This window comes from Toxorhynchites rutilus, chromosome 2 (genome assembly GCF_029784135.1).
Source record: "Toxorhynchites rutilus septentrionalis strain SRP chromosome 2, ASM2978413v1, whole genome shotgun sequence".
Lineage (NCBI taxonomy): Eukaryota > Metazoa > Arthropoda > Insecta > Diptera > Culicidae > Toxorhynchites > Toxorhynchites rutilus.
Window position 1 is genome coordinate 105,859,020 of NC_073745.1, and position 13,103 is coordinate 105,872,122.

Below are 13,103 nucleotides of genomic sequence, written 5' to 3' on the forward strand. Positions count from 1 at the left end.
AGAGATCCTTTTTGTGACCCTGGCATGAGAAAGGGAGGTGGGTGAGTCACTTCAGTTCTAAGCAATGGATGGTGCACATTCGTTTGCATGAAATTCCAACCAGACAAGGGAGCACAGACCACGCTATGAAAACACATCCAACTATCAAGTCAAGTGTTCTCATTTGTGATGGAGGTTTTGGTACCCTAATTAAATGTAGTACACACCCATACAACTATGCAGAAGTTTTTCCGGTGTGCAGTCAATGTGTTGCCGGGGCAGTTAAATCGAATGTATTCGAAAATTGCATATTTATATGAACATGGAGTACACCCGAGTCAATGTCTGTCGCATTTATGACTATCACCAAAAATATGTTAATGGAATGGTAGTAAAAATGAATATATTTATTTTATTCAATTTTAACTAGTTATTTGAGATTTGTTTCTCTTTAACTGTTACACTAATTAAAGTACAAAATGGTGCATTACTTTATAATTTAATAATATTTGTTACTTTAATAAAAATCTTGAGTTCAACAATTGAAGTGCTCTAAACATTTCCTCCTAAATACTCTTTGTGAATTTACAAGAGTCAATTCATTTGACAATCAATTCCAGTGAGAAATGCCTCTCACGAAGAAAGTTACCATACCTGAAAGTGAATTGTCGTGGAATTACAAGTTTTTTTTGAACACGAACCTCTTAGAGTTATTAATTTTTCTTGTAAATAGCCTGGGAGTTTTGTCCAAACAGGATTGAATAAAAACATTCAATATCTCATCAAAAAAACATTCAACATCTCATCGAAAAAAAGGGTTCGTGGGTTCAATCGCAGAACTCGCCATTGATGATTCTTCTGTGGAGATATAAATAATATGTTTCTCCGTTACATGGAATAAATGTCAATTTTCGTTCATAATTTTTACTTTCAAAGCGCGTTATTCCACCTGGGAATCCTTTTTCATTTTCGCTTCACACTAACGGAACATGAAACTTAATTCCGCAAACGCGAAATCCAATTGGACCAACAACGATGTCATTGTAGAATATATGAGAATTCAATCCATTTTTTATTTATATATAATCTATTCCTATATCTAGATAGAAGATGTATGTTATACCACAATTATATGGATAATGTGTTAGGATCATTTTTTTAGCGGAAACATCGATTGGACTGACAACGTTTATCACGATGAAATTGTAAAACATATGACAATTCAATTTTTCGAATTTTCCGACTTTCCTTCATAGTTTTCCGAAAATTCCTTTCGTTTAACGGGTGAAAAGTTCTCTTCTTGTTGGATCATGTCCACAGAAACCAGGTGGTGTACGACCAAGATCCACACGCACTGCAAGAGTGGTAAAATCATGCAAGAAGGAAATGAATAGCAATGTAGCGAATATCTCGAAATCCTCCGTGCATCGATTGATCAAAGGAACGGATCAAAGCTCTTCAGCGAAACGCGAAACGAATACACCCAGATAGTCCCATTTGATATCTATCATTAGGGGACATGGTTTTTTTTATGCGGATTTTCCAATTAACGCGGTTTTTTTTTACGCGGATTTTCCAATTAACGCGGTTTTTTTTACGCGGATTTTCGAATTAACGCGGTTTTTTTTACGCGGATTTTCCAATTAACGCGGTTTTTTTACGCGGTTTTTTTACGAGGTACGTATCCCCCGCGTAAAAAAAAACCTGGGTGTACTGTCTCAGTTGAAAAAGAAGCAAACGTTCATCGTGTTCTCAGATGAGAAACTTTTTTCGATTGATCCGTTTCCTATTCTTAAAACGGATAGGTATATTTCAACTTTGAAGACTGAGGATATCCCAGAGAATGTGAAATTTTAGTCCCCCGGAGCGGTTGCGACGAATAGATTGAAGATACTTCCTGTTCCCATGGAAGTAGGTTTAACAGTGATCACTTAGGTCTACTTGAACATTTTAAAGAATCAAGTGCTTCTGTGAATTCAATAAAATTCTGATGAAACCGAGAATATTGATTTCCAACAAATGGAGCATCATGTCATACCTCTTAATGGACCCAAACCTGGCTTAAGGAGAACCCGTTATTTAGGCCGAAAGATGTCTGGCCTCTAAGCAGTCTAGATTCGAGTCCCCTCGACTATTTAATATGGCCATATGTTTGAAGAGACGACTTTTCAAAGAATCCACACTAGAGTGACGATTCCATCGCTAAGGCGTGGGCTTCAATGTCACAGAATCATGCTATAAAGGTATACTCTCGATTTCACAATTGTTTTTCAATTTTAAGAAAAATATAAAAATGTTATTGAACCTTGAAAGATGGTTTTTGGACGATTTTGAGTTTTTCTTTATTTTACATTCTTCTGGGCACTCTTCCGGACAATCGAGGGATAAAATTTCTACCAGACAGTTCGTTTCATCGTTTATAACCACGTTATCATGTTTTATTGTTAAATTTACCTCGAGCGCTTCTTTTGTCCCCAAATTTTGCTTTACATTCCAGTTCAGCCCCAAATTAAAACTTCTTCGCTTTTTGGGCGAAAGACTGTGAAAACATTTGCCATTTTCGCGGCTTTTCTTGACGGTAGCGTTGGGTTCCGCTTGAAAACACCCATTACTTTCGTATGGGTTTCAGGATCCGCTGGCTTTACCGATTAGCCACTTCCGATTTCCCGAGAGATGGCTAGAATTTCCCCGAACTGTAATTTGGGATCAATTCAGATTCTGGACTGGTCCGCTTGTTTACCAGATCAAAACGGTATCAAGAACTTATAAGTAGTGATCGTACGAATAGTAGATGCAGCTTACAAGCAGTATGAGTGATTTGGAGATCTTAAACGAGCAGTATCCTCTGTGTAGAACGAGATACACACTACAACATGGCGTAGCTTGGTCGAAACCGCCCGAATGGGTTATTTGAACTGATTGCGGACCAAAGATGGCCTACGAATTAGAAACATTCATGCGAAATTGATGTTAATTTTGCAAAGAAGTGAGAGTTTTTCCATCTGGTTCTATAGTTATGAAACACTGGAATTTTAGTTTTTTGGATGTTTCGCTTCTGAACACAACAATAAAGTTTGAATGGCCGGTTTTATAAATGAAGATAGTTATTATATCCTACACTACTCAGAAACTCAGAAAAATGAAGTGGCTCTATAGTTATGAAACTCAGTGTATAAACAAAAGAACTTATCCTGACAATCGATTTCTACTGTGATTGTATACACTTTCAGCTTGATTTAGTGAAATTTTGGAATGATTTACTTAAAAAATGTCCTGACGGCAGCGTTTTCAATATATCCGGATTATTTTTTGTGTTCAACCAATAGCTTCGGTTGGGTCTATTGTTTACCAAATTTCGCAAATATTCACCTGTGTAGATTAAATTAAGAACTAACCTGCAAGAGGTAAATAATCTTCGTTAAAATGTAACAAGTTGATGCGTACATTTTGATTAGCATATCAAGCTGAATGGGATAGATTTATGCGTTTTTTCGTCCAAATTTGTTCAATTCATACCTACTATATGTACATGTATGAAATAAGCTTGTTCTATTCACCTCTAGTCTTAATTTAAATTTTCTCATGCATACAAAAACGTAGCAAAAAAAAACATAACGTTCCGTATAATGAAGCTTGGTTTAGTTGGAGTGGCATATTTATCCAGGGTCAAAGTCACAAAAGGATCTTCTTCAAGAGCAGAATATGATGCGGTATATCAGCTTTAGTAAACAGAACATTGTAAGTCGTTATTCACCTATGACCACTTTGCCCCCAAACATCAAAGTAATTTCTATACTAATTAATCGCTTAGTCCTAGAATAAGTGAACAGTCATCCAAACTGATGATTTGTCCAATATATCAATATATATACTCGTACAGTCAAAACTGTCTGTAAAATTTTATTATCCTAGAGTTTGTTGTGTCAAATAACACTTTTCGGATTGTATTCTCAGTGGCAAGATCAGACACACGCGTGAAGTGAGAGTAGGAAAAACTTGAAGCGCTCCAATTATTGTTTGTTATTGGTTTTTTCCTAGAGCGGATATCAATTTATCATCTGACAAATCATTGTACTGTTAATCATAAACAATAAAAAAATATATTCTAACACACTGCCAACGATTTGATCTAGAAAATAAAGTAAGTCATTAAGTTCTTCAAAGCTATCGAAACAACATGTAAAGAGTTGAGAAAAATAATTTGGGAGAATCTAAAAAAGGAAACCAATATCTAAAAAAAATATAATGCACCAACATCATTCCTCCACAAAAGTTTGAGCCAAACGATTCTCTTCATGATAATTGAATATAATGTTTTTGTAGTACCAAACTGAAATTGGAATGTTAAGGAAATTTGCAATCCGAAAAAAAAAGTCGACTGACCGGGAATTGAACCGAATACCTACATTCGTACTAGCCGTGAACTAACAAGAGTATTTCCGCTTTACTGAATTCCCAACGACAGTCTGCTTCTAAGATTGGTTTTTGAATTCTGCTAGCAAACCCAGGTCTAATTCTTGCCAAAATTTCAAACGCTTCACAATCGGAGTACATATTAAAACGCCATCTCTGTGTGAGATTGCTTACATTATGAACAATTGATGGAACAATGCTATCTGTCAAAATTCATATTATTTTGACCGTGAGTAAACGTAAGCCTTCATTGACCAGCATTTGAGTGGAAAAATAATAGGTGTTTTATTATACTATACATCGTGACGTGAATTTTAATACAAATTGATTATTGATTTACGGGTTTCTGTGAATGAAAATAGTAAATCTGTACTGATATACTAATACAGTGACTAAAATCCGTAATCGTACTCCACCATGCAGATCTCTTTTCCCTTTTTTTGAAAGTCGAAAACGAGCTTTCTATTTATCTATTTAGATAAAGTTCGGAAACTAACCAACGCCTTCGAAATCGAGTACAGGTTTCAACCAGCGTACGATTATGAGTTTGAGTCAATTTTCATATATTAGTCATTTACATTCGTCATTTTAAGAGATATAAAAACCGTTATTCTGAAAACAGATTGCAAACCTTTTAACTCTCATATGACACTATAACTTTATCTAAATGAAATGTTCCGAAACCTTGTTTTTGACTTTCAAAAGAAGGGAAACGAGATCTGCATGGTGGAGTACGATTACGGATTTGAGTCATTGTATTTCATAAGTTGGCTTTAAAATTTTGATTTTTGTTCACAGACAATGGGTCGTGGTAAACATTGCAGTCCTGATGAAAGACGGATGATAAAAAATCTGCGATATGAAAGTAAAACTTTTAAAGAAACAGCAGAAACCATCGGCTGCTCACATATGGTTACAAATGCCCTGAAATACCGGAAGAGATAAGAAACACGAGGACGGAAAAGGGAAACTAGTTCTAGAGAGGACCGCCGAATACTGAAATTGGTGAATAAAGATCCTTTCCTTAAATCTACAGCCATCAAAAAGGAACTTGGACTGGAAGTGACAACAAGAACGGTCCGGAATCGCTTGATTGATTGTAAATACCGTGCTCGTGCTGCCAGAAAAACTCCGTTTGTATCGGAATTAAACCGTAAAAATGACTGGTATTCACTAAACATCATCTGGAGAATCTCAAACAACATGGAGTTCTCTCCACAATACACGAAGAAGACTATCATGCATGGCGGGGGTTGCATTATGGCGTGGTTGCTTTTCATGCCTAACGTTGGACCTCTTTTCTGGATAAAAATTCCAACAGGATAACGATCCTAAACACACCCCGAAAAATGTAAAACTCATTGAAAAAGGAATTGCTGTGTTGGACTGGCCAGCACAGTCTTCAGACCTCAACCCAATAGAAAATTTTTGGAACGAGGCCAAGAGAAATATTGCGAATATTAAACACAAAAACCGAGATGGGTTGTGGAACGCGATTCCACGAGCTATACTAATCACATGCTGTACATTCATAAAATTCCCATAAAAGTAAGAACTCTTCTATTCAACGTAGCTCTAAGAAGATGGAATTTTTAAGCTACATGATAGATGGATTAAGATTGTGGAACAAAACATGCACCACTTTTGCTTCTTTTCTGTAAATTGGACAAACAAACATCCCGGAAATCCTAATACAATGGTCGTTTTCAAAGAAATGTATGGAATTGTAATGATGTATGTAATTGCTCAATGGATGACGAAAATTTAATGCAAATTGCTTCAGTCGCAATTGAACATTAGTCGAGCGACAGAAATGACGCATTTGAGAGTATTTTTATCTCGAAAAAATCCGCAATCGTAGAATAATAGACCACCTGAGAACATCACATCAATTCAATAGAGTAAACCAGCAACTTTCATGATTGCAAAATAAAAATCTAATTTATTGTTTTTAATTCCGTTCCACAATAGATTATTCTTTGAAGAACTACCGAGTTCATGAATAACTGTGAACAGTACGTCATCCTATCGTTTCGAAATGGTAGAAAATGTATCCTTTTTCCTAGTCATTTAATACGACATACTTTCAGAACGTAACAACTTAATTGAAAATTTGTCGCCACATGTACACGAGATACATATCGATATGAGTTTGTCATACAGTTTCACAACTCTAATACTTAGGTTTTATTTCTTCAGAACCATAGATTTCGTTGACTGCGCCCTGGCCGTTTTCCATCACTATCAGGATAGTCAACTGCATACACCGGAGCACAGTGTAGACAGACAGAGGCAGAGCCAGACGCACCAACACACTCGCAAATTTGTAAAATTTCCCGAAGCGTGGAATGTAATCTTTCAACCCATTTCGTAACCACTTGATCAGTAATGTTTAGTCACACAATTTCACTCAGAAAAAACATCCACTCACCTGGAGATTCCACTCTTTTGGCAGAGACATTTTTCATAGATTGATGTTGCGAATTTTCCGTTTTTGAAACCTGGTTTCATTGGATTTATCTGTGGCGTGCCTTCCGATGCGAAAATGTTTCAACTTTCACCGGGCTTTGTTCTTGTTTTGATGCGCTTCCTCGTCCTCCTCGAGAAGCCCCAAATTATGTAACTTCCTAATGACGTTCTACTCTCGATATTCACTGTCGTGGGTTTAATACTGTATAGATCGGTAGAGTGAGGAACTAATCGGACTGGAAAAACGTTTCCACCGGAGAAGGAAATGGAATTTTCCTTCTTGACTAGAGCCGTATGCCTAGAAAGGCATCGTGGTATCCACTTTCAGCTTACGATAGATTCGTTACTTCTTTACGGGCATAAATTTGGTTTAAAGTTACACTAATCCCTAGAAAAATTTGGTCTAGTTGTTTCTATATAATAGATAAATTTGTGTCTTATTGCAAAGTGCTCCGAAGACGTCTACCGACTTTGGCCACCCGTTTGATCCTTTTTTATTATCGATTTTTTCGCGATGGTCGTGAACTTTTTCTTCGTTTCAACGCGAGTAAGATACTTAACTACTTGATAATCGTCGGTAACGAAACGCGTGTTTTAATTAGTTTCTCACAGGCAAAATCGGGGCCGCTTTTTGCGTGAATCGGCCCAGGGAAAAAATTCCCTTTCCGGAAAAGCCTTAGGTAACAGAGAACAAAAAGCACCTTTTTTCTAGTGTGTAAGGAATATGTTTGCTTGCAATGCAGCACTGGTGACGACCGAAACGAAAATGTTTAACTGCCGAAGGCAGAAAACTGGAACAAGGAGTGTGGAATTTTCCGAGCGAGATGGAAGGCAAGGTTTCCCTGACCACTCTGTCGCACGGTTGTTATCAAAATATGCACCGACGGGCGGACATGCGCGGTTGATTTGTTGTTGTGGACAAAATCGGAGTTTTATATCAACTCGTTGACAAATAGTTGCTATAAAAATGCACATTGGAAAGGTTAGTGTAGTGTGAACATTGGCATTAAAACATCACAACAACCACCGTCTGGGATAGTTGATGAATAATAATAAGTAGGTCAGACTGTTGTTCCGGATGTGGTTTGCACGTAAATGGTGCGAGAGTTGGGAAACAAAAATTATCCAAAAAATGGTTGCATCTATGTCGAACGATAGACGGACATTAACCTTAACTGACCTTGAAGCCTAGCTGCAATCACATGACGCCGTGGGAGGATTTTGCGTGCGAAGAACTGTTACTTTCTTACCGCGTTTGATCGCGTGAGGAAGCCGCTTTGCCCATGAAAGAATATTGCTTACTATTAGTTGGTTGTAGACAAACTTATGGTATGGTTTGATTATGCTGTGTTTACATAACATTGCGTAAATATACACGTGATTCCCATTTGATTATATTCGCGTGGTTGCCGTTAAGCAAGGGTGTATTTAACCAACAGCATGACGATGTTTACCATAAAAAAGGTAAAACTTCTTAGTGCATAACGTAATCTTAATGTAAATTGCCTCAGTTGCAATGAAATGCACACATTTGGTTGATTGCATAATTCTGTCTGTTTTTTTTATCGTAAGAAAGCTCAATCGGTCTCAGCTCTAGGTGTTCCCCGGATTTCACTTCTCACGAGACCTGTTGGTTCGAATTCAAATGGTGAGAAACGGGCCAGATAAGTTAATCAACCCCTACTTCTCCATAAATGACAGCCTCCTTTTCATAAGGCATTCCTTTTGATAAATTTCTTAAATTTCATTATTCCAGAAGTAAAGAGAGCTTATATTTTCAGTCCACATCTGAAGATTGCTTGCCAAATGAGGCACTTTTTCGGGAGCGTCGATCTTTTTCTATTCGATAGTCTTCGGGGCACTCTCCAACTTGATTCCTTGTTTAAGAATGTATTCGAAAACAATCTTGCAATAGCTTCCATTATCCATAAAGATGCAATCGCATTTCGATAGCAAATTTTGTCAGAGGTTCCATGAACATTTCTTTACCTACAGATTTTGCTTCGAATTGCGGTCGGGTGCAACTTGTGCCTTGAAAGCAATCTTCTTCTTTGCTTTCTAGGTGATGGTGAAACTTCTGCACATCTCTCGATAGCAACTCCGGATTCCGTTTGTAAAGTTACCTCTATTTTTCGACCACTTCCGGGATTTCCGTCAAAGGTCAGAGTTCTTCAACCCGTTTCAAGACATCATACAAACTAATCTTACGAGTGGATATTACGAAATTTGTATTGCGAGCTGCTGGATGGACTCGTAGCGCGTTTGTTTCGGTGGCATTACTACGAAGGTTTTTCAAAAAATAAGTTTCAGTGCCTCAGAAATCGCGCAAAAATAAAGTTAGGACAAAAAACAAGGTGATTTTCGTAATCTACGTTTTATTTTCTATTTTTCTACATAATCGCCGTAACGTTCGAGGCATTATATGTGAGATCGCCGGAAATACCTTCAGATAACTTATATTGACTTGACATCAACTTTGAAATTCATCGCAAACACCATGTAACTTTACAAAACACTATAATTGATAAACCAACCCATCGGCCCGTCCACTGCAAAGCAAATCTTTTTACCATTAACCTTTTACCTCTGTACCATGAGCTACTAAAACCAAGTGAAACGGTGAATACAGATCGGCGAATGGTTTTTGTTGAAACAAGAAAAGTTTTATTGGAAAGGAATCCACAATCGAAATGTGTATAATCTAGCGGAAAACGTGTAGAAAAATATTTTTAGATTCTCCTGAAAATTTTGTGTTTTCTTCATCGAAAAATCGTATCCCTTATGAATCTCAAAGTATGACGATCAATGGAATATTTTACGACCTTTTTGCGATTCTCACGCGACCTTTTTTTTCAGGACTGATCAAATGATATTTTTAACAACTTTCAACTTTCAGCTTCATTACACATTTTCCACCAATTCAGTAGGCAATTCAACGCTTCAGTCGATGCTATTCGATGGCTATAATGCTGTCAAAAACGTCAAATAACAAACAAATTTTTTTTATTTACAAATTTTATCTAAATTTTAAGAAAAAATGGCTCAGGAGGACACATCAGGTTAATACGGCAGATCATTTAGGATATAGACCCAATTTCGAGCAACAAGTGACAACAAAGTATCGTGCAGAAGTGTTTCGTGACTGATCGTCGCGATCTTTCAAGTTTTTCACATATTTCAATTCTATTTTTGAGTTATTGAAATATTTCAAACCCCGGCGATGGATGGTATCAATTGACTTCCTGAGAAAACAACCGGGAAATCACATCTACGATAAAACGAACCGCGAGTTTTCGATTCTCAACAAACAGCGACGCCTGATGGCGAAACCGGTTGTTGAGATATATAGGTTAAAACGAGGATAGAACAATTCTAGCGAACGAACATTGTTTGAAAGTTCGAATGAATAGTTTGCCTTCGTACCAAACCGAATACCTCCGAAAACGAACCAAATACGAATGAGGCATACTTTCGAACGTTTTGTATTCGTTCGAGTCCCGGAACCTCATTGACACACTTGATTGACAATGCAAACATTCATTTGAAAAAAACATCCGAAAGAGATTCATATTCATAATCGTGTGAAGTGAAAAGAATTGCCGAAGGTTTTTTTTTATTCTTTATTTTTGAGACTTTCAGCCTCCTGGGCTGGTTCGTTTCAGAATTGCCGAAGGTTATAATTCTGCAATACACAAATGTTGATGGTTTGGTAGCACAATTGGAAGAAATGTTGTAACGCTGTACCTGGTGATGGCATCGTCAATCATAGTCACCCATGAGTTTTCAAACAAAATTTGACAACGCTATCAGATGAACTGCCAAAGTTATGGCGAAAACAGTAAAGCCTTCCCTCTGCGATGAAATTGTACTTTGTACATGTACTTTGAGTTCGTCGGATTCACCCTTCTCGGTATCTATAATGACCTTAAATTTCTGAAGAAGAATAAGAACATTGCACGGAAGTCTGGTCGGAAGTCGGAGCAACAGGCCAGACAGTGGAAAAAATACCTAGCGGAGATGGACATCATCATATTTTTTATTTAAAGTTTAGTTTCAAGAAAAAATACTGAATATGAGATGATGGAGTACACCTGACTCTGGAAGGACAGGATCATTCAGGGAGAATGGTGCAGATATTGCAACCATGTGGAACATTGTTAAGATGAATAATTGCTTCTTGAGGCTTGTATATGCTAAATAAAGTTAACAATAATTGAACACATGGCAGATAATGGAGTTACGAGAAGAATGCGTAAGTGTAGACACCATGATTATCACATTGCGGCAATTGCATATTTACTATTATTCAATATGTAAATATAAATTAAGAGAAACACTTAGAAAATCGACCTCAATCAGTTTGCAGATCATAGATCGTAGAGATCGTAGCGGACGCACAAATCACTTCGGTTCATGCCCGGAGAATTCGTTTGCGAGAAGTAATCGTTCTTTCCGTCCCTACAAGCAACTAAACCGAACATTAAAACAAAATTTAACTCTACAACAAGGATATTTTCTTGTTGTACAGTTAAATTTTATATTTTGAGCAGCTTCCTGTGTATTATGTCTCCTCGGCCTGAAAAGATGCCCCTAGCATATTTGAATTCGTTTTTGTTGATGAATTTGCTAAAAACTCGGTAAAGTATTTGCAGCTACTGATTAAAAAAGAAAATCATCTTTGCAAATAGCACGGTGCACTCCAAAATATACAAGGAAGGGAGGAAAAGTGCCTAAAAGAAAAACATTCCACCATACATCGAAGCGCAGCAGGACCCTGTGATGTTCCGGTCAGACTTGACCATCACATCCGAGGGGCCCATCAATGGTATCGAAACGACGGAGTGGGTCTCATCGGAGCGCATCTCATCCAATTGCCCTATATTTTGCGAGGCCCAAAAAAAAGCGAGATTACTCAAGATGTTGTAGATATAAATAGATAGTGAAACTAAAACAAGCGCTCGGGCCCCAGAGTGTTCATAAGCTGGTGTGAGGTATTCCAAAGCAAGTTGAACATGCAAAAGAAGTGCAATAAAGCCCTACTGCATCAAATCCCGTGGAAGAGCTTATTTCTTGGGTTTTCACTCATACGAGCTTTTACCACGACAAAAAGCACATCTTTGTAGCAATTTCGGTAGCGGTTAATATTTCTAGCATAGAAAAAAACGATAGGTTCTCGCTCTTTACTGTACCGAGCAGCGCTCGACAATGTCATATTCAGCTGAGGATAGTCAGGGAGCCATCGGCCTTCACATTCAATTGGAAACGAGTTTTTATTTCTTTCAGCAGTTTCTCTATGATGGACCGCGTTCGTTTCATTTTTCACCGTCAAATGAATTTCACGGCATTTTTCAAATATTCCCTTCCCCTCTCCCCTCCATATTGAATTCTTTTCTCTCTCTCATTCGCAGATTGTGGATAAGTTTACTGTTGTTAACAATGGAATCATCCATTATTGGTGTAACTATAATCCTTTTTCGCATCATAAATCTAGTTTACGTTTCACTTTATATGGACGTCAAACAAGATTGTGTACGCGGACAACGAGGTACATGTCAGGGAGATGTAGTAGTGATGGGATGAAGTTAGGTTGAATGCAGAGATCTGTATTCATTTGCCACGCCAATTAGAACAACCAGTTGCTTCAACTAGAAATGAATTGATGAGCGTTAAGAGCGAGGACAACTGATAAACGAGTCGTGTTGACGGTGAATGCGTTCGTTGTGACTCAGTAGCAAGAGAGATGAGGGCGTTTATGAAAGTAGTACTACTCGAAGCGAAGCGACTGAGAGGATAGTCGATTTTCATGTTTGGTCTTCCAAAAAGTTGGACCCTGGTATCGACAACTGAATGGTGAATTTACGAATCCTTTATTCCGATCGATTTGGACACTTCTTAACAATCTATTGCTTAATTTATAATTAATTTATAAAGGATAATTAAAATTATCCTTTCATAATTATCTATGGATAATTATATTTTTTTTAATGTTTTATATGTTAGAACAGAGATGAGATTCTAATATCCTACACGTTTGTGTGGAACGCAAGGCGTTTTCCTAACACGTGATCGACTGTGTCTGCGGCGTATCTTGTTGAATGACATTCATAATCAACATGCAACGAATATCGTAACGTAATGAACTATAAGATCATGTCTCGGACACAAACCTTCACTTCTACTGACTTTATTCCCGGCACTTGTTCGAACCAGTTCTGAGAAAACGGCGAAAAGTCACATGCTGC

The 13,103-nt window shown here is 37.5% G+C and overlaps 1 protein-coding gene across 1 annotated transcript in view; it reads right to left on the reverse strand.

Annotated features, from left to right (window-relative positions):
• The window catches only part of LOC129764973 (uncharacterized), a 70,874-nt gene extending 63,236 nt beyond the window's left edge, over positions 1–7,638 (reverse strand). Inside the window, exon 1 of the mRNA XM_055764675.1 lies at positions 6,824–7,638. Coding sequence (XP_055620650.1) covers positions 6,824–6,853 — 30 coding nt within the window. The 5' untranslated portion in view covers positions 6,854–7,638. The remainder of the gene's footprint in view (positions 1–6,823) is intronic.
• Positions 7,639–13,103: the final 5,465 nt, after the last annotated feature.